Source organism: Papio anubis, chromosome 3 (genome assembly GCF_008728515.1).
Source record: "Papio anubis isolate 15944 chromosome 3, Panubis1.0, whole genome shotgun sequence".
Classification (NCBI taxonomy): Eukaryota; Metazoa; Chordata; class Mammalia; order Primates; family Cercopithecidae; genus Papio; species Papio anubis.
The window spans coordinates 124,957,810-124,984,150 of record NC_044978.1 but is presented as its reverse complement, the minus strand read 5'-3'; the positions used below and the strand labels follow the sequence as shown (position 1 = coordinate 124,984,150).

At 37.7% G+C, this 26,341-nt stretch overlaps 1 protein-coding gene across 1 annotated transcript; it reads right to left on the bottom strand.

The window, feature by feature from the left end:
• Positions 1 to 1,417: 1,417 nt before the first annotated feature.
• Positions 1,418 to 26,021, bottom strand: BMP3 (bone morphogenetic protein 3). The gene is made up of 3 exons (XM_003898706.5): positions 24,966 to 26,021; positions 9,801 to 10,711; positions 1,418 to 3,091 (listed from the first exon to the last, which is right to left on the bottom strand). Exons 1-3 carry the CDS (start codon positions 25,285 to 25,287, stop codon positions 2,900 to 2,902), a joined length of 1,425 nt encoding a protein of 474 aa, XP_003898755.2. The 5' UTR covers positions 25,288 to 26,021; the 3' UTR covers positions 1,418 to 2,899.
• Positions 26,022 to 26,341: the final 320 nt, after the last annotated feature.

Genomic DNA, 26,341 nt, shown 5'->3' with positions numbered 1-26,341 from the left:
AGGTTGCAATGGGCTGAGATCGTGCCACTGCGCTCCAGCCTGGGTGACAAGAGCGAAACTCCATTAAAACAAAAAAAAGAATTCTTTTTTCCAGTAACTGACTCGTGTGTGTGTGTGTGTGTGTGTGTGCACGCTGCATCTGGAAATAGGGGTAGAGAGATTACTTGTGGGAGAAGAGAGAGAGAGAGTATTATGCATGATTTAGCAAATGGCGTTTATAATTGTAGCTTCTCTTCTCATGAGTGCCAGTTTAATAATTTAATATCAGGAGATTTCTAAACTTCTATGTAGGAATTATACAGAAACTAGTACCTAACACATTGTAAAACAGGCACGCATTCAATTTTCTAACTATTATTAGTAAATCTGTATTAATTAAAATAGTAATACATTTACTTCAATCTCTACTACTGAAAGATAATCTTGCTTTATTCTTTGGGAATAAAACTATTCCAATTTATGCCATAATACATCCTCAATTCAGTGATAAAATGATAGTTATAAAGCACCCAGAAAAACTACTGGTTAAAACCTATTTTCATTGCTAAGAGATTACCCAAGTTCTTTCATTGTGTTGTAATTTTATATCAATTGCTACTTAAAATATAATCTTAACTAGTTGGTACCTGTAAATTTTATTATGTAGTGGGGTTTTGGCCATTGTGGGGTGCGATATGTAATAAGTAGGCATTGATTCAAATTAAGAAAGGTAACAAACAGGCATCTGGTTATAAAAAGGCTAAGAAGTGATACTGGGAATTGCCAGGAGTTTTGGTTGTTACATCTGTAGAAAAAAAACTAAATTTAGAATTTCACCAAATCTACCAATGAAAACGTTTTCTTTATTGAAAAACAGTGTGATCAGGATGGTGGCCACACTCTGGCCCACTTCTATCATATACTTTTATTTTCAAATGTTTGAGAACATGTATTAAAAAGTAATTTTATCCTCCATCTCACTTTGAGTCTTCAATGTTATGCTATTGTAAGAAAAAAAATGAACTAGAAGCAAGCATGGTAACTTAGGCACCAAAACTTCACTCATTTTTTTTTTTAGAACTGGTGTGTCTCACTCACAGAATTAACACACACCCACACCAACATTTGTGTACCCCAAGGTGTCAAAGAGCTTCTTTTCATGGGTTCTTCTTTTAATGGGTTTTCAACAAAATACCACTTAAACCAAAGCAAATGCTGTAGTAATTTACTAACAGCGAAGTATAGGATGTTCTTGCATTTAGTTTATTAAAAGAGGGACTTACAGTGTTTTTATATCTATCACTGTCATTTCCTTCAAGGAAGATGGGTATGAAATAGCTGGAATTATAAACTTAACCCTTCCAGCTCATGACCAGCCTCTTCATTTTACCAGTGAGGACACTAAAGACACACAGGTAACACAGTGCCTTTCACAAAATAGATGCTCAAAACATTATTTATTAAATGACTGAACCATCATAATTAGCTACAGACAGAGACAGAACAAACTCCATGTCTTCTGATACTGCACAGCCTCCAAAATGGCTGAGATATTTCTATCAGGGAAGACTGAACTAAAATGAGGATTAACCACAGATTAACACCAACAATGATCTATGGCCTGAATATATTTCCATCACACAAATAAATACAGTGAGAAGAAGGATTTTGAAATATTTTTCAAGAGTAAAGGTATAAGAGGACACATATATGTATGTGACACATAGAAATGGAAAACAAAGTCAAACAAGTGTCTATATTTGATTCCCATACCTGGTGAATAATGTTTAGTAAGCTTTGCTAAATTGTAGATTTCATGACTGAGCCAAATGCCCTGATCTATGTGAAAAAGTGCCTGACTTAGAAGTGACTGAAGGATGATATTCAATATTTGGTTATGGTTAAATTGATCATTTAAGAAAATCTTCAATATTCCATCAGTTTTTGGGCCTCAACATCTATCAATAACTTCATAGTAAGTAAAGGCATATCAGGAGAATTAAAAAGTTAATGGCTTTAGAAAGGATTTTTAAATTCAATTTAGAATAAATAAAAGCATTTGTGAAAAAGAAGTACAATAGAGGAATTATACTTGTGTTTTCAAAAACTGGGTTGCTGATTCCCTTTTCTGGTAGGAAATGAAATGAAAACAACTGTATTTGCAATTAAATAGCTGGGTCAAGTGGTAACTCTCTGTATATGCTCTGGAATTATTCTATCATATTTGGCAAAGTTCTCATAACTGAATGGTGTTTGCCAAAATATAAAATTAAAAAAATAAAGAATCCTGTGTAAACTAGATTGTAAAACCATATTAAGCAAACCATCCTACAGAGGGCACAGGCACCTGGTACATGTACGCACATACATAGATACTAACGCTCAGCACAACTTTCCATTACACTTCCACAATGACTTGCGGAGGAAAAACAAGGGTAAACAAGAGTCTCAACAACGTAAGAAAAACATCAGAGTTGATTATTCAGCACTTTCTCAGGAATTTAAGGCAATAAGCCTAATTCGAAACATGAAATTGTTCTCTATTTCCCATTAGTCATTAAATGAGATAAATGACAAGCTATTGCTGCTTCTCCATTCTGTTTTCAAAGAACATTACAAAAATAAACCAGTGTGTTCTCTAACAGTTCTAAAAACAGTTGGATAAGTTGTTGCGTTTGATTACAAAAACAGAAATAGATGTCCATATTTACTAAAATCTCACTTTAAGTTACATTCAGAAACAAATACAGTCCTTTTCCTTGGTGGAAATCTTCAATCTATTTGCTCATTCTCTTCTGACTATAGAAATAATCTTTTGAAACAAAATGCATTGGCAGTGCAAAAAAAAAAAAAAAAAGGAAGAAGTCCATAAAAATAAACTAATGATTGAATTAAGCATTCAAATGAGTTCTTTGCCAGGTTATCTGCAAGCGCAAGACTCTACTGTCATGTTAGGATATACTTTAAGCACTACATTCTTATTTTCATCAAAGAATAAAATACTGAGCGAGGACATCTTTTCCGGTACACAGCAAGGCTCAGGAATCCCAGGAACGACCCCCACAGCTCTCACTATACTCTGGATGGTAGCATGATTTGATGGCTTCAAAGACTAGAAAAAGAAATGAAAGAATAACACATGTGTTAGGTGGAACTGCCTTTCCACTCCTCAGTCCTCATTACACAAAATGCATTATCTAAAGAATTTGTTTCAACAATTTAATAAAACCTCTGGCATAATTACACATTAAGCCCAATCTCTTATCCCACCACTACCAAAATGGTTATTATTTATTAAGTGCCTGCTGCATTCCAGGCATGTTATATGTAGTATCTCTAATTCTTACAACAAAGCTAACATTTCTTACATCTTACAAAGGCTCAAAAAGCTTAAACGACATATCTAAGGTCAAATAACTTGTAAATGGTAGAGGATTTAAACCCAGTTATCTCAGCAAGAATCATTTAATTACAAACAACTTAATCGCCAAACAGGGAATTAATACATTCTACGATGTTTTCAATAACAAGATTGCAACAAAAAATGATTTGTTATTGACCTTATATTAATTAAAATCCTAACAAGCACTCTATTTAACAGAGATACATTATTGCCACTGCTATAGTGATATTTAGGCACTGTTGTTAAAATAAAACCAAGCAAGTGAGAGGTGTATTGATTTATCTACTTTATTTAAGAGTTGCCAAGATGGATTGGATGTTGACTATTCCACTATGTAATTATTCAGCTCTCCTTAGAAGCACAAACTGGGGGTAAGAAGACCACACCATTGGCCACTGGGGGTCACTGTTGCTCCACTGGTTTAGAATTAAGCATGGTGGAGTTGTGTTTCAGGAGTGGGCCACGTCCTCTGGGAATTCCCTCTGGTAATTATCAGGGCCTACAGTTATCCCATGGATACCAGAATTTTCACCAAAGAAGCCTGAGTAAGAATCTTTTCCTTGAGAAAATGTCAAATGGTACCACTAAATCCATGTGAAGCATGTGGTTTCATTTAGAGAACCCCATACAGCTCTGCTCTAGCTAAAAGTACTAAAGAACAGTCATTTTTGCAAGTCCAGAATGTTAGGTATTGCCGGAGTGGTAAGAAGAACTTCCTAAGACATGCCCCACTGTGCGACACCTGTTTTTCGCGATGCCTCTTTTAGGCAGGTGAAAGTAGTTTTGTTTTAAACACATTGAGAAAAAGAAATTTGGTAACTTGCCAGAGACTAATTCAGGAGTAGGATTTCGACCAAAACTTTCGCTTTTTAATTTCAGGACTTTGAGCCATGTTTCTCATGGCTCAGAGGAACCCCTGCCCCAATGAATTGGTATTTTAATTTCAAACTCCTAAAACTCCCAGCATGGGAAACTGGAACAAGTTAAAACTTCAAGGGTATATACAAACCAAGAGAGAAGCAAATAATATAGAAAGCAGGCATACTCTTAAAAAAAAAAAAAAGAAAGAAAAGAAAAAAAGGATTCTTTTTGGCAGAGAAAGGTTAAATCTCATCCGATCTTTTAATATCAATGAAATAAAATCCATACATCAGACTTCAACTTTATTGTGATTAGGCATAAGTAACTAAATAATTAGACTTAATGATGGGCAACCGTTCTTACTTTTTTTTAACTAGAGATTTTCAGTATATGTTAAAAAGACTGGTTAACTTTGAATTAATTAGCTTTAATTCATTGCAAAGGAAGTTATTCCTCCCTTAAGGAAAGGAAGTCCACGCTGTTTTATTTTGCACATTGTATGCCCTGCATCACCAATAATATCTGTGTAACTTACATAAACTGCAATCAATATTGTACAACAAATGTCAGTAGCCATTGCTTGTTATTGCTATGGGTAATTTCTAAAGAAAGCTTTTGTAGTCATCCACTTTTCTCTACTGATTTAAAGTTATTTTTATGACTCAATCATCTAAACAGCTTGTCATAAAGCAAAAATAATTTTTAAACCAGATTTTCCAAAATTATTCTGCTATTTTAATGTTTAATGACTCATATAATATTTGAATTTTATACAAAGTGGATCAACTTAATTAGATGAGATCTTGGGTGCTAAATTCTGCTGTGCATTGCTGTTCCTGAGAGCCTAGTATAATCTAGGTATGGAATAAATGCTTACTAAATGGATGAAATACTTAAAAGAAACAGCATACCCTCCATTTTATCCATTTCTGTGGAAATAATTCCTATCAACAAAAATACAAGTTTCTGTGCAAATGACCTGCTGTAGATATGGAAAATATTCATGGGTGTTTCCTAGGAAAATTCCTGTCTTTTTTTTTTTTAAAGCTTCAACTAACAAACGATAGATTCAGAAACTATGAGTATATGAGTAGTCTCTAGTGGGCTCACTGGAATTTGGACAGACGCCCCTGATTCTGCATTGGTGTATCTTATCAGGAACTTCTCAGATTACTAGGGAGTTTCCCCTGCTTTTTTTTCTCACTATGAAACCCTCTGATCAAACTGCCATTACCAGAAATAATTATGTCGTGCACAAAAGATCCATGTGGTAATTTGCTGGTGTAAAGCATATTGCCAGTCTGGAATTTCTGTTTGTTTCTGAGTTCAGGTCATGTTTCTCATGACTCTTTACTAAACAAGTTAAAAAATTAAGAAATATATCAATTACTAATGCATATCTGTGCTATTTCCCTTACCATCTCTTTCTAATGAGGGTGAAGCATGACTTCAACAGCAGTTAGGTAATTTTTTGCTTAAGTAACTCAGCACATCAAGATTTAATGTTTTTGGAGTTCATTTTTATGACCAGAGATTATAATTGGAAGATTCAGGAAATTAATTGAGGTTGTATCATTTTGAACTCATTAAATGTGAATTTCTTCTTTGTATGGAATACTTGGTTCAAAGTGTTTAGATTCTTTGCTGCCTAATTCTATGTGTTTGCTATTTCTAGCTTTTGCACAATTCCTTGAAAACAAAAAAAGCAAAACCAATTTCTCTTGGATCTTTGTCATTGACAACAGCTCAATCACTTTCATCTGAAATTTCTGTTTTCCATCTCTTCTAAGGCGATGAGGAGAGGCAAGGGTACAGAACTTGGCGCTAACTGTATGGGTATTTTTCATCTCATGGCAGAATTCCAAGAATCTCTCTCTGGGGGAACAGATTGGCTGTAAGGGCTAGAAATCAGAAAAATCCAAACTGCCGTGTCTGTGAATGAAATCTACAATGGTCAGGCCTGCACCTGCCAAGCTGTGTATGATGTCCTCGAGTTGAATTTGATTACAAATGCATTAGCAGGGGAGAGCATGTCATCAGCTAAGAGCCTTCATTCCTGACCTGGGCCATGGAGTTTTACTCCACAATTCTTCCAGTCCAGCCCACATGGGTGTGATAGCCCAGAAACTATCTAATTGGAATCAGTGAAAGGGCAAAGCCTGGAATTTGGGAAAGGCAGAAAGAACACAGCTGTTCTGAATTAGAGAACAGGTTGTCAATTTTTGCAGACAAAAAGCCCCACCATATAGAACAGTCTTTGGCTCAGGAGGCTAAAAGAAAGGAGGGCCAACAAAACAGTCTAGCCTGGGGGAACTTTCTCTGGGGCAAAAACTATATCTAAAGTCTGAAATGTCTTTGGCACCTCAGTTATTCTACATATTTTGTACTGATCTGACCAGTGGCCTTGATCCTCCTCTGTTCCTTAGACTATATTTTTATTTACAAAGTTCACTCTGGTTGCAGTATTGGACACTGTGCTGATAACATGGGGTGCTTATTAATTACCCCTAACGCAGCAGCTTCATTTGGCTTCATGTTTCCCATCTTTTTGGTCACTGTACCACTTGAAAGACACAAATATGGAAGGCTTAAAGGGAACCACTAGAAAGCTTTAAAAGTTAAACAGATCCACACAAGGTGATGAGAGATTGAGAACTCTATGTAACAGCCAAACTTCCACTCTCAACTTGGCAAAAGGAAATCTGAAGCTCAGAGAGAAAGCTCCACACTTATCCCTGTTATGTCTCCCTGGAGTTCTGATGCCATTCCAAGTTTTGACAAATATTATGATGAGTTCAGTTGCTGCGACTGATGCTCTCCTGATTCTCTTACTCTCCAAAGAAACCTCCCTGGAAGAGCTCACGGGCGGTTGAACCCACAGGGAGAAACTATTTTCAGCTTTGTGATGTTTGAAACGGGACTAGAAACATTTAGAAAACATTTTCCTGCCTTACAACTTTTATTCTCTTGATCTCGTTTCCTATGTAGTCTTTCTTTAGAGTCCTACATTTGCCTTTCTTTCTCCTCAGTCTCAGAAATGGCCGTGAACAATAATGTCAATAACAGGTATTTATTGAGAACCTACTATGTGCAAGGTGCTCCACTGTCTCATTTTTCCACTGTTTTTGCTATATAGAAACTATTATTTTTATTATTTACTATTTGACCCATTTCAGACTGTAAAAATAACTTGTAGAGAGTCTGAGTAACTTCTCCAAAGAGTTATAGCAGGTACGTGGTAGAATCAAGATTCAAGCTAAAAGGATTTGACTCTCATTTTTGCTACTCAAAGTGTAATTTGTGGATCAGCAGCATCTGCATCACCTAGGAACTTGTTAGATATGCAGAATCTTAGGCTCTACTCCTATACCCACTAGAGCAGAACCTACGTATTAACTAAATCCAGGGCAATTTGCCAGGACATTAAGCTTTAAGACGCCCTGCTATGACCAAGCATGTACATTTAATTATTCTCCTGCACTAACATACTTCTCTCCTTAAATTTATTTCTGCTATTTTTGTCTTATTCCTCATCAGTTCTTAAATTATTCTTTAGATCACTGAGAACCACAATGGAGCACTTCTGAAGTAACAGCAGGTTTCTGAACAGTAAAAGCAGGTAGAACCAACAGATGAGAGGGACAAATTGGAAGTAATTGTGATGGGGTGGATATCAAATCAATTCTCCAGAGCTAGGGGTTCAAAAGCAAACCAACAGAGTATCTCTGCATTATCATGGCTTCCTGAGTCCTGAAGATTGTAGTCAGGAGAAAAGGGAAAAACTCCTTCCCCAGGCTACCCAGAAGATACTACTCTTTATAAGTGAGAGGGATTATTTGGAAAACTTCAATACCCAACTAAAGTCAGTCATCCTGCGTTTAAAGACAGATTTTAAAACCATTCTTGCCTCTCAATGCCACAAGGCAAACCACACTGTAACATAAAGGCTCATCACTGCCTGTTACATTTGTCATCTTTGTTGTGTGTGTGTTTTTAAATGTTATCTCAGTTGAACAAGTTTTGTTTGATCAGCAAAATATCCTCTATGAATATTAAGATAAGGCTCTTCATATAATTGCAAGTATATAGAATTCATACTTTGTGTTTGGGTTTATGAGACATAAAGTGATAAAAAATCCTTGGGAAAGAAAGGGTCTTAGAGAAGTATTATAACAAGAAAACAAAATTTCAATCAAGTTTATGGCCCTGAAAAGGCTAACCCAGCCGTGTGCTGTCAGCCCTTTGCTTTTTTTTTTTTTTTTTTCCTCTTCAGAGTCAGGGTCTCGTCTCACTCTGTCACCCAGGCTGGAGTGCAGTAGTGCAATCAGAGCTTACTCCAACTCTTAGACTCAAGTGATCCTCCTGCCTCAGCCTCCAGAGTATCTGGAACTACAGGGGCATGCCCCTGTGCCGGACTAAAGCCCTTTGGATTTATGTGTTTGTTATGCTTGGCATCCCAGTGATGAACATGGGATCCCAATAGAACATGAAAATGCTATTTTAGAGATGCATAAGCAGAAGTTGGTCATTTGTTGAGACAAAGGATTTTTTTCTTCATTATCATACAATAGTAAAAATTGACTCATTTCAAATTTTGAAAAAAAAAAAACTGTATTCTTCCTCTAAATTCTGTTCCTTCAGCTACCTTTTTTTTAGTATAACAGAATATAAACTGCTACATGTTGAGAATGGAAGTGCACCAATAAGCTTAACTGAAGGCTAAAGAGTGCCACTATATTTTACTATAGAGGGTACTACTTAAACTTTAAATTCAAAGAGAACAGTCACTTGAACTTGCTGTGCAAGTTGGAGGTGGAGGTTGGAGAGAGTTCTGCAAATATATTTGTCAGGAGACTGAGAACTGATATGATAAAGTATAGACCTTATGGATTTTCGAAGAGACACAGGTAAGCTCTGACAGGTTGAAATTAGTCTTGGCAAAAGTTTACAGAGTCATCATATCCTATTTTGCTTTCCTTTTCTGATATTTAGCAGTAAAGCAAATGAAATAAGCATGTGGTGGATTTCATGAGGCCAGTTTACCTGAGTCAGTCCTGATCCTGACCTCTGTGGGGACAACTTAGCTTACAAGAGGGTGTTTATTAAAACATGTTCTGCCTTAGTGCATCAATTCCATCAGCTCTTCTCTGTGCTCCCATGATATTCACTTATTCCTTGAATATTCTTCCAAGATCAGCCTTCTACGATTTGGGGCTTGCTTACATGAACAGGTGCAGGTTCACATGTAACCATGTGGCTGAATATGCACCGTGTTGAAAAGCAACACAGAAAGTATGTTTTACACATACGTTTTTTTCTCATATCCTTCTTTATACCAATATTGACTTCATATTACTTTAACAACTATTAAAGAAAAACCAAGAATAACCATATTACCTATTATACTTTAGAATGTAGTAAATAAGGGTCCCAATGGATTTTGCAAATGGAAACACAAACACTTACACAAGCCCCCTATATGCACACTCAACTTAGTCAATGTGCCTTTCTACCAATGGAAATAGGAAGTAAGTACAGGACAGAGAACAATGGCTACCTTTGGCATGGGGAACTGGCATGCTCCAGAGCAATAATAGGCATCGAAGGACTTGGGGGAGATAATCCATTCACTCCAGCCAATATCTGCAAAGTCTACTTTAAGGTATCTCCTGGCGCAATTCCGAGGTTCAATCCATTGCTTTCTCCTTGCCTTTTTCAGAGTCTGCTCATCAAACTGGAGTGTCTGGCTCTTCTGGAGAGGTCCCTTTCTCTGTTTCTTTTTATTCTTACTCTTTTCAGGGGGCTGAGTCTGAAGGGTCTTGTAAGGCTTTCTCTCTTCCCACACCTCATCCTTTTTATACTGGTATTCTGCCCCAGGAAGCTCGTTGTTCTGCAGAGGCAGCAAGACCCCAGTAGAGCGCTTCTTCCTCCGTTCAATGGAAAGGGCAGCTCTGATGTGGCTATTCCATTTGGGAACAGTTCCAGTGGGAAAATTCTGGTGTCCCTGTAAGCTTGATACCACACTTTCTGGCTCAGAAATGGCAGCATCATTGGCATATATCAAGATATAAGGCTCCGGAAAAGGTAACATCCTCTTTGGCAGCTGGTGTCCCTTGGAGGTAATGTTAAATCCTATGAGGAACTCTTCATTTTCTTTGGCCTTCCTCAAGAATTGAGTGATATCTTTAGACAGCCAGGACATGATATCTCGATGAGATTTGGCCATATCCACTGACAGATGGCCAAGGAGTTGACTTTGGTTTCTGTTGAATTTGAGGATCCATGCAGAAAGATCAATCTGAATGTGTTTCCTCGGAGCATGATGGGAGCATCCTCCATACACTGGACAACTCAGGCTGCTGTTTCCTAGCTCTCCAATATAGAAATATAGTGTGGCAGACAAAATGTTTTCAGACTTGGTTAGCGATGTCAGATTGAAGATATACAGTCCTTTTCTTTCAAGAGTTTCTAAGAAGGAAAAAGAAAGAGAGTAAACAGGACAGTAAACAAGACCATTACTTTACTATATGACAATTAACTCAAAATGAATCAGAAACCTAAATATAAGAACTAAACCCATGAAATTGTTGGAAAGAAACCTAGGGGTAAATCTTCATGACTCTGAATTTGGCAATGGTTTCTTAGATATGACATCAAAAGTGTAAGCAATAAAAGAAAAAGTAGATACATCAATAAAATAGGTACATTTATAAAATAAACTGGACTTCACTAAAATTAAAAACTTTTGTGTATCAAAAGACATTATCAGGAAAGTGAAAAGACAACCTCCATAATAAGAGAAAATAATTGCAAATCACACATTTGATAAATCTGGTATCCAGAACATATAAATAACAGTTACAACTCAACGACAAACAGACCTAGAAACCAAATAAAAATGGGAAAATGTCTTGAATAGACATTTCTTCAAAGAAGATATATAAATGGCCAAGAATCACAAGAAAAGATACTCAACAGCATTAGTCATCAGGGAAACACAATCAAAATCACAGTGAAGTACTACTTGACACACACTAGGATGACTATAACAAATAAACAAAAAACCCCAAAAGGTTACTGAAAAGGTGGAGAAATTGGAACACTCTCAAATTGCTGGTGGGAATGCAAAACGGTTCACTCGCTGTGGAATATTCTTTGGCAGTTCCTCAAAAAGTTAAACACAGAATTATTATGATTGCACAATTGCTGTCCTATGTATACACCCCAAAGAATTGAAACAAGCACTCAAATAGCTACACGGTTATAGCAGCACTAGTCACAATAGCCAAAAGTTAGAACGACTCAAATGACTACCAATGGATGAATGGATAAAGAAATTGTGGTATATCCATACAATCAAATATTATTCTGCCATGAAAAAGAATGAAGTACTGACACATGCTACAATGTGGATGAACCTTGAAAAAATTATGCTAAATGGAAGCAAGATATGGAAGATCACATATTGTTTGATTCTATTTATATGGAATATCCAGAATAGTAAAATCCATAGAGACAGAATCAGATTGGTGTTTGCCAGAAGCTAAAGGGAGGGGCTAATGAGAAGAAACTCCTTAATGGTTACAGGGTTTTACTTTAAAATTGTGGAAATATTTTGGAATTATATAGACTTGGTGATAGCACAACATGAGGGTATTAACTCTCATTATATTGTTTACTTAAAATTAGTTAAATTTATACTATGAGAATTTTACCTCAATTAAAACAAAACAAAACAATTATGTAGTCTCTTGTTTTTGAGAGTTCCTGGAAGTGGAATAAAAAGAGAGTAATAAACAGGAATAATTTTAAAAGACAGAAAAACGTTAGCAAGAATCAGCCATTTTAATTAATTTTCTCTTTCCTTTACTGAAGCACCATAAATGTGTGAAAATTTTAACACAGAAGTAAACTTAAAGGGGTGAAAGCTCAGAGGTATGGAAGACTACCAAGACTTATTCCTACAAATTTGGCAAAGTATTGTAATAGCTTTTTATCTGAGGCATGTATAGCCTACGGGCTACAAACACAGGGTTTGGAATTACACTCACCTTGATTCGAGTACTCACTCAGCCACTTATTAACTTCACAACATTACACAAGTTAATGTTCTCATTCGCAAAATGAGACAATATCTACCTCCTATGTCATGAGAATTAAATGAGACATGTATAAAGCAGTCCATAAAGTGTCTGTGGAAGTGTTTCCTAAATATCAATTATTATTGTTATTAGTTCTGGTATTAACAGTCTTACAGGGATTAAATCTTCTACCTACTTCAAAAAATGTAGGATGAGGTCAGGTGCGGTGGCTCACACCTGTTATGCCAGCACTTTCGGAGGCTGAGTCAGGTGGATCATTTGAGGTCAGGAGTTCGAGACCAGCCTGATCAACATGGTAAAACCCTGTCTCTACTAGAAATACAAAAATTAGCAGGGTGGTAGTGGCACACACCTGTAACCCCAGCTACTCTGAGGCTGAAGCAGGAGAATTGCTTGAGTCTGGGAGGTGGAGGTGGCGGTGAGCTGAGATCATGCCACTGCACACCAGCCTAGGCAACAGAGTGAGATGCTGTCTCAGAAAAAAAGGGATACTGCAAAAATGTCTAAAAAGAAAAAAAAAAAGAATGCTGTTGTGGAGCTTGTTTGAAGTTTATGACATTCCATAAATTTCAGAGTTAATTTTCTATATAGTGCAACAAAAATGATTAAAATTGTTCACCCATACTTCCAATTCTTCAAATCCAGAAATGAGAGAGAAGAAGAGAATGAGAGCTTTATTAATAAGGGCATAATTTGATTCCTTCCCTTTAGCTCATAAAACTAGATCCACAAGACTGAGGTTAGAACTCAGGAATCTCCCATCCTGGGATCAGTCACCAGAGCCTAAGCCCTTCTCCATGCACTTGTTCCATATACATATTTGTTTCAGAAACACACACGCAATCGTGAAATTATGTTCTTGATCAAAAACATGTTTCAGTAAAAACAAAACGTTTTTATAAAGATGTGGAAACTTAAAATGAGTTCATTGAGTCCCCAAGCACAAGGGAGGTGCAATGGGAAACATATTTTATTCATTTTTAACATTGTGTGAAGGAAAAGGAGGGAACTGCCATTGGTGCACATTTGTATAATCCATGACACCAGGATAATATTTTACAGACCTTTATAAAAAAGCCATGGCATCACGACTTTTCAGAGACTTGAGCGTTAATTCATACCAGTCACCGGAGCATATACTTTTACCCAAATTTCGTGTAGCAGATAGAAGTTTAAAGTGGAAGGAAGAGAAGCCACTCTGTTCCAGGTATGTGGCAATCCAATGGTTGCCAAACAAACATGCTGCCAGGGAATAAATGATCTCCAAGGCATATGGGCGGCAGTACCTTAATGGGTAAACCAATCCTGCCCCTTGTCCCACATTTTGCTTAAAAATATTTTCTTCTTTCAAACGTGTTTCCTTCTAGTCGCCTTGCGACCTGCTGTTAATCAGCTTCTACCTCTGTGTCTAATGTACAACATCATCTTGTAAAAGTCTCAGAATCTGTCATACTGCCTCTTCCAATGGCTCTCATTTTAAACCAGTGCTTTATTATGAAATCAAAGCCCATTGGCCCAGTTGCAATTTCACTACACCCAATAGCGGCCCTCAGGCAAATAACCTAAGCTCTTTAAGTTTTGGTGTGCTATCTATAAAGTGGGTCTAGTAGTAACAACTATAGAGTTGTTGTGAGGATTAATTGAGAGAAGGCACATAAAACACATAGAAAATATTCAAAAAATATTAGCTAACTAGAACTGTGGTGTCCAGTATGACAGTATGTAGCCACTTACATTCAAATTGAGATGTGCTGTAAGTGTAAAATACACACTGAATTTTGAAGACTTAGTAAGAAAATGAACATAAGATATCATAGCAATACATTTTATATTAAGTCAGCCTGTGTTAAAGTGACTTTATTTAACCATATTGCATTAAATATATTACTAAAATTAATCTCACCTGTTGCTTTTCACACTTTGAATTGTGGCTACTAAAATTTTTAAATTATATATGTGACTAACATTTGTGGCTCCCATTAAATCTCTATTGGATGGTCGTGGTCTAGGATAATCACTAGTTTTGTAGTCAAAATGAAAAGGAAAAAAAAAAAAAAGACTGTGCCATGATGATAATATAAGTAGCTATGCCATAATGATAATACAAGCTGCTGAAGGTGTTAACTATGCTTGGAGCAGAATTGGGAGCCATTAACTTTACCCAGGTAGAGGCAAAGAAACACACAGGTAAGAAGTAAGCTTTGGATCAGACTTTTAAACATGAAGGAAGAAGGAAATTTTGGCGAGGGGATGGAAGGAACACATTCTAGCAGTATACAATGCTGTATATCTGGAAGTTTTTGCAAAAGAAATGTTGCCAATGTTTTAAGTAGAAAATATAAAAATACTTACAACTAACCTAGTTATTGAAGTTCTAGTAGTTCTATAGAACTGAAGTTATAGCAAATGTCTAAGCCATCCAAGTTGAGCAAGGAATGGCCAATTTGAGGCCTAACCAAAGGTGTTATGTTATGCCCAACACCTGATGTGTTTGCTCTTGTCATTTCCACCTAGGCTAGGGAATCTCTGCCTGTTCTAGATTCTTTCCCTTCTGGGCTAAAAAAGAAAACCAAGAAGCAAAAACAATAAGCTAGAATTGTCAGCCATTTCACAAAGCATTCATAGAAAAGACTTTGACTTTTCTAACACATACTTTATTTTTGCCTTCTCTGATTCTAAAACATTTTATTTTTGTGTAAGTTAATGATCTTCTCTCCAAACCAACTCAACAAATAGTTACTGAACATTTACAATGGACAAAAAAAATAGTAATAAGTGAGCAGCATGGGGTCAAGTGAATGAATATAGAGAAGTAAATAAGAATGAGGTAAATGCCTTCCTGCAAATAGCAGTGCATGATAATATCTACTCAATTACTTTCATGCTCTTTTACTTTTTAGATTTTATATTACATTTTAAGGTGAGTAACTTTCCATACTTATGAACAGAAGATTTGCATTTTCTCTCTCTTCCTCATGAGTTGTAGCACAGCTTTATCTATGCACACATATATCTATGTTTGAATATCGGTAAATAAAAATATCTTAATATTCACCTTTTCTATTCTTCTGAAATATTCAGATACTTATCTATTGGGAATGATTGAATCAAAAACCTGAAGTGTACTTCCTGATTAATAAGAGCAAACTGATATAATAAGGATACAAAAATAAGGGTGGATTTTTTTCAGGCTACAAAAAATACTTATGCGTTTTTAGGCTGTGAATAGTATTCGGTACTAGAAAATATTAATTGTATGCTACACTGATCATCTAAATGTATCTGGAATTGCATGCCTAATTTTGGGTGCTCTCATTCTAACCAGTTTATTAATTCAGGAGAAAACAACTTGGAAAGAAACCCAGATGATGAGGGGTCTGGAAACTATCTCATAAATTTTAGTTGAATCAATAAGAAACCATGACCTGGAGGGAGAAAAAAATGTTTAGCAATGACATGAGAATTATTTTCCAATATTTGAGGGAGTGTGGAGAGATCAGGGTTTTTCTTTCCAGTGTCAAAGATGAGAATGAAGTCTAACAGTGATAGTCAAATGGAGGCCAAATCCAAGCCAATGTAAGTTATGACTTTCAAACTGTTTTACTTAGTGAGACTCATCTGTGGGACTGGGACAACTGGAGATAAGTCAAGACTATTACAGGAGGATGTTTTTATGGTAGGGTAGAGTGTGAAAGGTGAACGAGAGAACCTCTCATCCCTTGCAAGTAACTATAACCGGCTTTGTTTTCTACTTTCCCCAAATAAATATTTTGATGCCAAAATGTGACTACCAATAGGTGGTGCTATTTTCTTACTGTTTGCTGGCACTGGCACATGGGAATATACTTACTGCAGTCTAGTTAGGGTTTACCATTAGCATTATAATCTTATATTTTGGATTTTCTAGAGTTTTAACACCTAAGTATTGAAAAGGAGGTTGGAAGTCAGACGAGTTTCTGAACAAGCCATATTCTCTTTTACACACTTGTTGGGACTTTTCAGCTGTTGCTCCTTCTCTCTGCAATGTCTCTACCCACCGTTTTTCTCCTTGATAATCCAGATTTGTTTTTTAAGGCAAGGCAGAGATACTATTCCTGGATGCAAACTTGTCACGACAACCTATTTCCTTGGCTAGGACCCTGCCTCTATTACCATTTTCATTACACCTTTGCTCCTTCTTAAGGCCATAAGTTTCTTAAAGACAAGGCTCTAAATTATATCAGACTCTTCAGCCTCCAACACAGGGCTTAACTCTAAAGCTTTTTTTATATGAATGAGCAAATTTAGTTCAACCTACTCATTAGAGAAATGCAAACATGAAAGACCCTAGGAGTTAGCCAGCTAGCTAGCAATTGACTTTGGAGAGGAAGCCAGATAGGCTTTTTAAAAGGAGTTTGATTATTAAATAAAGGTAGAAGATTTATTTCTGTTTTTATCTAAAAACAAAGCACTTGCACCTGAGGAAACCAAGGACTCATTTTGGGAAGTTGGGTTCTGACTTTGGGACTTAAGGCCAGCCATGCTATTGCAACAATTCAGTGCCTCTCCAGGAGTAGCTGAGAGGGGAAGTTCACCTTTGTGCTGGCCCACACAGAACGTTTTCAAAGGGAATTAGAACACACAATGGAAAGCTTTCTATGTAAAGTCTGATTTTAAAACAAATAGACTAAATGAAATCTTGATGATTAGCTAAATCCCCAGGAAGCAGGGAAAACATTTTAGTCATACAGAAAATATGTAACTAAGAACAACCACCTCCCCAACCTCCCCCTGCCCCAACTTCTTTCTTCAAACAAAGTACAGCTGCTAGAAATGCCAGGGGTGCCTAGGACAGGGACACATCCACCCTCAGTCGCTGGCTGAATATTTGCTGCAGATTACTTAGTCAAGATTGAAGCGTCCCTGTGCTGCCTTTAACTTTCAGGCACGGGTGAAAGGAAGAATTTCTACAGAGAACACAAAGTCACAGAATTGTGTTTCTTCTGCACAGTCTCAGTCAAACGACTGTGCTTTATGGGATCTCAAAACAACCATTCTCTATGTCCAAAGTAAAAGCATTAAAGATGATATGATGTATGTTTTTCTAGAATAGTAAAATGTTCATTAATCAGTTTATCTACTCCTAGCCTATGCCCAAAGGCATTGCTAGACTGTGATCCCTCAGAGGGCAGACCTATGTTCTACAGATATTTGAATTCCTAGTATTTCACACAGCCTAGAGCGCTTAAATCCCAAAAGGTATTTGTTCAGTGTGTTAAATGAACAACTCTGTAAACTTAACAGATTTAAAAGTGTTTCCTACTTAACACCAAAGAGTAAAAACTTTCAAGTAATTTCAAGTTCCCAAAGTCAGCAAGAGCCCTTCTTGGGTATAAATACCATATGATATTTCCTTTCAGTTCATTAGAAAATAAGAATTATTATAATCATTGTATATGAAGTAGAATAGTATTGCCATTTAATATATAAATGATAAAATGCCCCATAAGAAATTCCTTCAAGGTAAGTTTATTTTTAAAGGATATTTGCCTAGCTGATAGCTTTTGAACTGTCTCATCTTTTCTCCTGAATATCTAATTCAACTCAACTGAAGTATTTAGTGAGTGTCAACTACATGGCAAACTGTGCTAGGTCCTCAGAACACACAGATGAAATGAGAGACTCTATGTCCTCCAGGGACTTGCTTTGTAGGCCCCTGCTCATACCATATTTTTCTTCTAGCAAATTTATTAGATCATAAACTCTCTGCAGTCATGAGTGAAGGGTAAGCAGTCTTGATTAACTTATTTCGAAGACTTCTTTATGGCAAAACCATTGTAATATGTTTTTAAATGTTTATATTTATTTTTAAATATATACCTTCTAAGGTATATATTTCTAAGGTATATATTTTAAAAAGTTTACCATTATATAAGTCAATAAATCATTTGTCTATGGATAGGCCCACTAAAAGGGCCAGATGAGATCAGGAATAACATGATAATCAATTCTAGATTTCAAAAGGCTGGTTTTGATATAAAATACTCAAGACTCTAGGGACAGAAGCTTAGAGCAGTGTTTCTCAAGTATGGATCAGAATCTTGTGGATGGCTTTTTAAAACACATATTTCTGAGCTCCCCCACCAGAGTTTGATTCAGTGGGTCTAGTACGGGCTGGAGAACTTTCTATCAAGATTCTAAGTAATACTGATGCGGCTAGTCCATGAACTATACTTTGAGAACAACTAACTTCAAGAAATCTCTCTAAAAAAGCATAACCCTACACCCCTCAGCCACCACGGTCAGGACAGAAAAAAGTACATTTGTTGAATATAGGTTTGGGATATCATAGATTGCACAGATGATTACCAACCATTTTTACATCATCACCCAAGTGTTTTCTGTGCTACAGACAAGTGCATATTATCAACATTTGAGATATGTTTAACCCTTTGTGGAAAGCCAGAGGGAAACAATCTCAAAATATTAAGAATATTAGAATACCTAATTTATATAGAACTTCTAAACTTTTAAAGCATCTTTACATTCACTTTGTCAATTGAGTTTCACCATCTTTCTGTGAGACAGGCACAGGAGGTATAATTTAACCCATTTGATAGATGAAGAAACCGAGAATAACAATATTAGGTGACTTTACTTATTATCAGTTTAGCCAACAATGGAAATTGGATCTCCTAACTCTTAGCTTTAGGTAATAGAAAAAACAAAACACTAATAATCTTTTCTTTACTTGAAAACCATTTCACTTAACACCAAGTACAGCAGTTACCCTTAATTCAGTCTTTAGATTAATTTCATGCAATTAAAGAAAAAAGTTTTTAAAGGAAAAGAAAATAAAAGTATGTTGGACAGTTGCTTTAACTGTAAAATGAGGGGGCTAAACAAAGAACCTTAAACTTCTAAATTTATTGAATGTAATTATTTTATAAAAGAGATATTTAACAGTACCTTAGTAAAGTAAAACTATCTGAAGCCAGTAATAAAGTGAGATTATTTTGCACACACACTTACATTCATGGTATGCCCAAATACAATCAAGGTACTGCATTTACCATGGTTCTACCGCCATGAAAAGATGGCTTTTAAATAAATACAGATCATTGAAAGAGTCAATAAAACCACTGTGGTCATTTGATTCTATGATCTACATGCTGATGTTTTAGATGAACAAAGAGAAATTCATGCCTTTAAAGTATTATCCCTTAAAATATGTATTATCCCTTAAAATATGTGTTATCCAGGAGTACTACTGTATATGCCATTATGCTAAGACACAACCACTGCTAACATGTAGATAGACTAGTAATTTTATTGACTGTTACATATATTCCATATATGAATGCTTTTTGGTTACATTTCATCTTTTACTACTGCCAAAAGTAGATATGATCCTGGTATACCTGTGTTACTTGATTAATATAAAGTCAATATTTCTATTAGAAATTCTATTTTCATGGATTCATAACATAATCATAAAAATTTACTCAACTGAATCATGCCATAGAGAAATTTGAGTTAAGATTATTTGTGATACCAAATGTTTTTCCACTACTACCCCCAAAATAAAGGCATTAAGACACTAACTGATTATTAGTATAAACAAATTTAGCATAAGGGAGAATCATGAAAATCTGGGGAGACATGTTCTGTTATTGAAGCACAAAAATCCTGACTAGCCAATAGAAAATATATAACAAGTTGCTCAAGCATTTTTATAAGATTTTTTGATAGGTGTGATTTCTTTTATTATGCCTATTAAACAAACACTGGGGATTTATAATATAAGGAATTTGATTGACATCTTGAGTAAACGTGTCTTTCATCAAGGTAGTAGTGGTGATAAAACATTAATAAAGTGACACATATGATCGTTAGTGAATTTTCCCACAAATAAGCTGGCGTTTCTTTTTAAAGCATAATACCTGTGTGAAACAATGAATATTACTCTTATAGATGAGAACAATGAAGGAAAATTCACAAAGATACAGGAAAAAATAAAATTTAATGAGAGAAGAATTCTAAAATTACATTCAGAGGCGTTTATAACATAAAAGCAGGAAGATGGTACAATGCCAATTGAACCCAAGTCCAAAAAGCAATAATATAAGTAAACATACTGCGATAGGTACTGCATGGGAAATGAGAAATGAGACAGTGTTCAGTTGAACCACTGTTTTCCCAACTAGACATCTTAGAAAGACATTTCTGTAAAATGCTTTCTCCAGGAGAAAGTATTCCCCTTTTATGGGGACTCATTAGCATTTAAAGGCCTTGAAAGGCCCCACAGCAAAGAAAATTGATCACATTTTCCAAGTTTGACTATGGAGCCCAATTTTATATAATACCTCTTAACATCTTGCAAAGACCTGTTTTTGTGAAATTTTCTCCTAGAAAATTAGATTTGACCATTAAAAATAATAGGTTTTGAGATGAGCTCAGTATGTTTGAAAAATTGTCTGGCAAATACATCATGGTACTTGTTTCTGCTTCCATTAAAGGAAGGAATTGTTATCTCGAATGTTTCTTCCAAATATAAAAGTATATGATACAAAAATGCTTAAAAGAAGATTTGATATTCATATCTCTATTAAATTTTTAGAAAAATCCGAACTCATTCAATCATGTGCTTACGACCTTCCACTACTTAGGTAAAATGTACGTACCCCTTCTAATTCGTTCTGAATTATGTATATATTTCTAGTGTGCAAATATTCCTTGAGTGAATTATTTGCTTAGGAGATGTTTTCTTCATTGACCCTCATGGTCTCTTGGTCTCTTCAAGTGTTTCTAGCTAAACAACAAAGTTAAATTTAAATTTTTTAATGTAATTCATTCCCTTTCTCCTTTCCACTAGCATGAATAATCAAGAATTCATGGCATTATGATTTTTTTAAATGTCAGAGATTATAAAGCTGTCTTGTTTGTTACAGCAAAAACTTCATTAAAGGCTATCATGTATTCAGAGTAGTGTATAATTCAAAGCAGCTGCACACCCAGCTCCTCTTCCCTAGATGTACTATTGTCCTTTAAATGAAAACATCAGATTATCTAAGTACTTTTAAATTTCAAGTCTAGTTTCTAGGTGCCAGGCACTTCAAGGTAATTATGTTTTAATAGTTTTATAGTCCCTTAGCATCAAACCCATCACAAATGATGTTTTCCCACTGGTTCCATATATTTTGAAGGAATGGCTCCCATTGGAATAATCGTTCAACACTTAATTATATACTATATTTGCCAAAGCCTTATATTTTAACCTTATACTTCAGAAACATTTCAATATTATAATTACTTATGTTAAAAGTACTTTGGTCATAGGAGGACAGAATCTCCTCTTCCTCATTGCAGGAAAATATTCACTTGTGGGGCTGGATTGCCTCAGTTGTTTTTTTAAATCTATGAAGTATGTGAGATTTTTTTAAAGGTGACAAATACTCACTAAAATGTGCTATTTTTGTACATGCATGTCATAAATAGTGATAGTTTCCAAATAACACGTGTGCCTTAATTGTTTTTCCTAAAGAGATTACATTTGCCATTAAGAAAAGTAAGATTAAGTGACTATGGGAATCACGAGAAAGTGAGGATCCTAAAGTATCTTAAAAGTTCAAGACAGAAGAAAACTTCATGTAAAATACTCTTCTTTATCATATAGCAGCCAGAGACAACTTAAACCAAAATCAAAATAAATGATAATTTCATATCCTTCTGTCTTCCTTCACATGGCGTGTTTTTATGAAGCTGAACTTCTCCGTCATTAATACGTTTTGCAAATTACCTTTTGCAAAGGGAAAGATAAAACCTGTCTTTATGTAAACCCTTCCACATCACAAAAAAACTTACAAGCACTCCAAACTTACGGTTTTGGCACACCAACTACATAGCATTCACGAAGGAGAAAAGGGGTTAGCAGAAAGTGTATTTAGGATGGATGCCACCCACCATCAAGTAATGGTTTAAGTAGAAAGTAATCAGAGGGAGACCACAGCAGCTAAATTTCAACCAAATATATTCTAGGTTTAGAACAATAAACAATTTTAATCAGGTATGTTCCAAGGAACAAATAGGACTCTAAAGCTGTAACTCAGCCTGAATAAGCACTCAGAGGCTGCCGGATCAGCAGCTACCCCATACACAACACACCACCTGATCTTCCATTAAAATTTCTAACTTCTTCAGTACAGAGAAACCCATATGTTCTAAAACTTAAACTCTCTGGACTGGAAAACATATCTACTATATTAATTTAGACAGCATCTTTCACCTACAAGGGAACATATGTCACGAGGTGAAAGGGTGTTATGGAAATGCTGATATGGATGAAGAGAGAGGGACACACATGAAAACCTTAGCACCTTCCTGCAGTCCTGCCTTATTAGAGCCAGAACTGCCTTATAATAGTCTTTTTAGTGTGTTAGTAACTAAACACTCTTGGAAGGGGTCCAACACGAACCACCTCTCCAGGAGTCTCAATGAGGTAACATGACACTTAAGCTTCCACAAAAACCAGTGTCTACATTTGATGAATAAGTCATTAAGACAGTCTCTAGGATGCTAAAGGGATTACTTTTCTTATCATGGCACACAGTCTTGTATATATGCATCAAGTTGCAACTCATCATTTCAAGGGAATGTCTGGCCTCCATATCAGAGTTTATTATTTGATGCTATGAGACTACAGTGAGGCTGATAAGGGACACTCTGGAATTATATTGCAAGGAAGGAGTTGGAGCCAAAAAGAATATGGTGCCTGAGTTATTAAAATCTTTATCCATGGTTAACTTAGCCTAAAACAAATAAAAGCTGTACAATATGTGAATGAAACAAACTTGAATTCTACCTCCAAACCATGTAGTTCACACTATAAATGAAACTTGTTAATACAAAAAAAAGTTGTTTTTTTATCTTAGTGGCCTCAGTTATTCCCTAGCAATATAACCAAGAAAACAAATATCAAGATGAGAGTGATTTGAGTACCTTCATTTTTGCCACCTGCGTAGCTCACCCAACTTCCTTTCAATCTTTGCAACTCTCACATGAGTTCTTCACTGAGTTATGCCCCTAGAGTTGCACTAAAGTAAACAGAGTGTTCACTGGTGTAGTCAGCTGTCAGGACAGCCTCCTCCAATGGCTGGGATACTGTAGATAACACAGAGCAAGTTTCTTTTTCCTTACTGGTGGCCATCTCCTCACAGATCATGCTCATGATTTTAAGAAAGTAAAATCTGGTTCAGTTCAGTCTCTAGCTAAATACTTCTGCATTAGGAAGCATACTTCACATCTATTGTAAATGTCATCATGCCTATAAGCTCTAGAATATATTTACACAGACAATGCAGAGCTTTCCTTGATGAATGCTTAAGTTTTCCCTTTTTCCAGGAGTCCTACATATCAGACTTTTGGGAGATTTCTTTCTAGTGATTCTGACAGTATTGATTGAGGCATGGCCTCATTTTCTTGAAGATTCTTGGCTATTGTTCAACAGTTCACTGAAAATAGGCTTTGCAGTTACATTTCCCCTTATCATGAATGTAGTGAACAAAAAAGCCTGGTGAATCCTCAAAGCATAAAAACAGAGTTAGTGTCCAGGAAGCTTTCCCTCAAGCTGTTAGCACAAGGGAGGGAAGCTGTTAGCATAAGTTATTCCCTTCACCACAGGGGCTAGGAGAAACCTTGTTAAACCATGAATTTCGGTCCAAAGTGATCTGTGCTGAAAAATGGGATGAGCAGATTTTCTTGGGCAGATTCCAAGAGGTGTTTACATCCAGGGTTGCTCCCTCCCCTTGTCTCCCAGCTCCTCCCAGGATGGATAAGGTACAATCCCTATTTACCCAGATGCGTTTTAAATAATCGAAACACCCAAGCACCTGTTTCTTTCCTTCCTTCCTTCCTTCCTTCCTTCCTTCCTTCCTTCCTTCCTTCCTTCCTTCCTTCCTTCCTTCCTTCCTTCCCTCCCCCCTTCCTTCCTTCCTTCCTCTCTTTCTTTCTTTCCCTTCTTTCTTTTCTTTCTTTCCTTTCTTTCTTTGCCACTAAGGAACTATCAAGTACAGTGTCAAATATAGTACAGTAACACAAAGGGCGCGAATTTACAGCGGGTGCAAGATCTGGAGAAGGGACTATTTAAAAGGAGAGGGGAAGGCGTCTTATTCAAGTGTAATTTCTCTCTTGGGCCCTGGCATTGGCATAAAATGGCATCTGCCTCTTAGTAAACATGGCTAAAGCCCAGTCCAAAGGAATTTCCGCTGGCCGATTTAGGAATCAACAGAATAAGTTACCCTAGAGGTGCTCCAGTTACTCAGGGCAGGAGGCCTCACAGGCATGGGGTGTCACCCCTTCCCTTTTTCCACGAAGTTCCTCCAGCCTACCCCCTCCACTGCTCCGCGCCCTTCATTCTCTGTATTTCCCCCTCTCACTTTGGATTTGAAAACTGGGCTTACAGGAGATGCAGCTGGTGACACGCGGGGTGTGACTGGAGGGAGGAATCCAGAGGGCAGCTGCGGAGGGTGGAGAAAGGTCCCTGGGCAGCGCCACCAAGCAAGAGGCAGACAAGGAAGCTGTGGGGGGTCCTGGGAGAAAGCTGGGGCGGGACCGCGGGAAGGGGTCTCACCTCGCGCACTCACCTGCTGCCGACGCCCGAAAGCTGCGAACCGTGTTGCCTTCACGCAGGGACTGAGGGCGCCAGGGCTTCGAGCCTCCCTCCAGGGAGCCAGGTGTCCGCGCCGCCTGGACCGTGCTGTACCTGTCATAGAGCCGCAGCATGTGTTCAGAGACCTTGTCTTGCGGCTGCAGCTCGGCGTCCGGGCCACCACCTGCCGTGCGGTCACCTGGCACAGCTTTGCGGAGCTCCGGCAAAGGTAGCTTCGGTCTCTCTCCCTGCGCTAGGCTCACGCAGAAGCAGCCCAGCCACAGAAAGAGCAGCCTGCTCGCCCCAGCCATGGCCATGGCGAGATACCCGCGCGGCGCGTCGGCTCCCGGCGTCGCTGCGGGACACTCCGAAGGCGCAAGGAGCCGGCGGCGGAGCCGAGGGTTGAACTCCAAACCAGCTAGGGCGAGGGCGCACGGAGCCCGGGACACAGCCGGGTGCAGCGAGACAGCGGCCAGTCCCACTTGCTGCGCGGACCCAGCGCAGCCTGACAGGTGGGCTCTTCCCCAGCAGCCGCGCGGACCTCACCGGCGCAGGGCGCTGCGGGCGCCGTCTCCACTCCAACGCTGAGAAAGAGCTGTAGGTCGCGGCGTGTGTGGCCCGGGTGTTTTCAAGATCTGTCTGTACCTTCCCTCCTCGCTTTATTTTTGAGAACACCCGGCCAAACTGGCCGCGCTAGGGACTAGGACCAGCTCTGCTTTGGGCGCCAGGTCGGAGCCGGGGCTGTGCGCAGCGGTCGGGAGGGCGCTCGATTGCCTTTTCCAGGGATTGGAGCAGCTGCGGCGCCGCTGGTCCGAGTTTTTTAGTGTACGCGTGTGTGTGTGTGTGTGTGTGTGTGTGTGTGTGTGTGTGTGTGTGTGAGAGAGAGAGAGAGAGAGAGAGAGAGAAACTTAGTTCTTTCGCTCTCTAGCTGATCTGTAGAGTCCTCAGCCAATCTCTCCCACTCCCTCGTCCTCGCCCTCTTAGCTTGCACCAGGCTGGGATAGAAGCAAGGCGGGGAGTAACCAGAGAACTGGCAGCGGGAGGGAGAGAAGAGGAAGTAGGGGTGGGAATGGCTGGGGAGAGGAAGGGAAAGGGAGACTTAGGACTAAAGAAATGGTCGGAGGGACGGCTTTCTTTTTTTTTTTTTTTTTTTTTGTAATTCTCCAAGAACAGTGGCTGTATGATGGCTAGCAGGAGGGCAGAGGAAAACAGAACTTCTTTCTGGGTTTTCGCTCTTCTGATTCCAAACAAAGTCACAACGTGAACACCGTTCTCGCTTACTTTCCTGAGCCTCTTCTGACGGACACTGCGGGCCCCTGCACCTGTACCCCGTCATCGTAGCTTCCTGTCTTTCTGAGCGCATACCCATCA

Bases quoted from the DNA above. Each gene is read 5' to 3' on its own strand.
- BMP3 (XM_003898706.5), bottom strand. From the start codon at position 25,287: ATGGCCATGGCTGGGGCGAGCAGGCTGCTCTTTCTGTGGCTGGGCTGC. The intron at 10,712-24,965 runs GTGAGTGCGCGA...TTTCCTTCTTAG, and splicing joins CTTTCGGGCGTCGGCAGCAG to AAACTCTTGAAAGAAAAGGA. The intron at 3,092-9,800 runs GTAGCCATTGTT...TTCTTTTTCTAG, and splicing joins GCCAGTTCCCCATGCCAAAG to TCTTTGAAGCCATCAAATCA.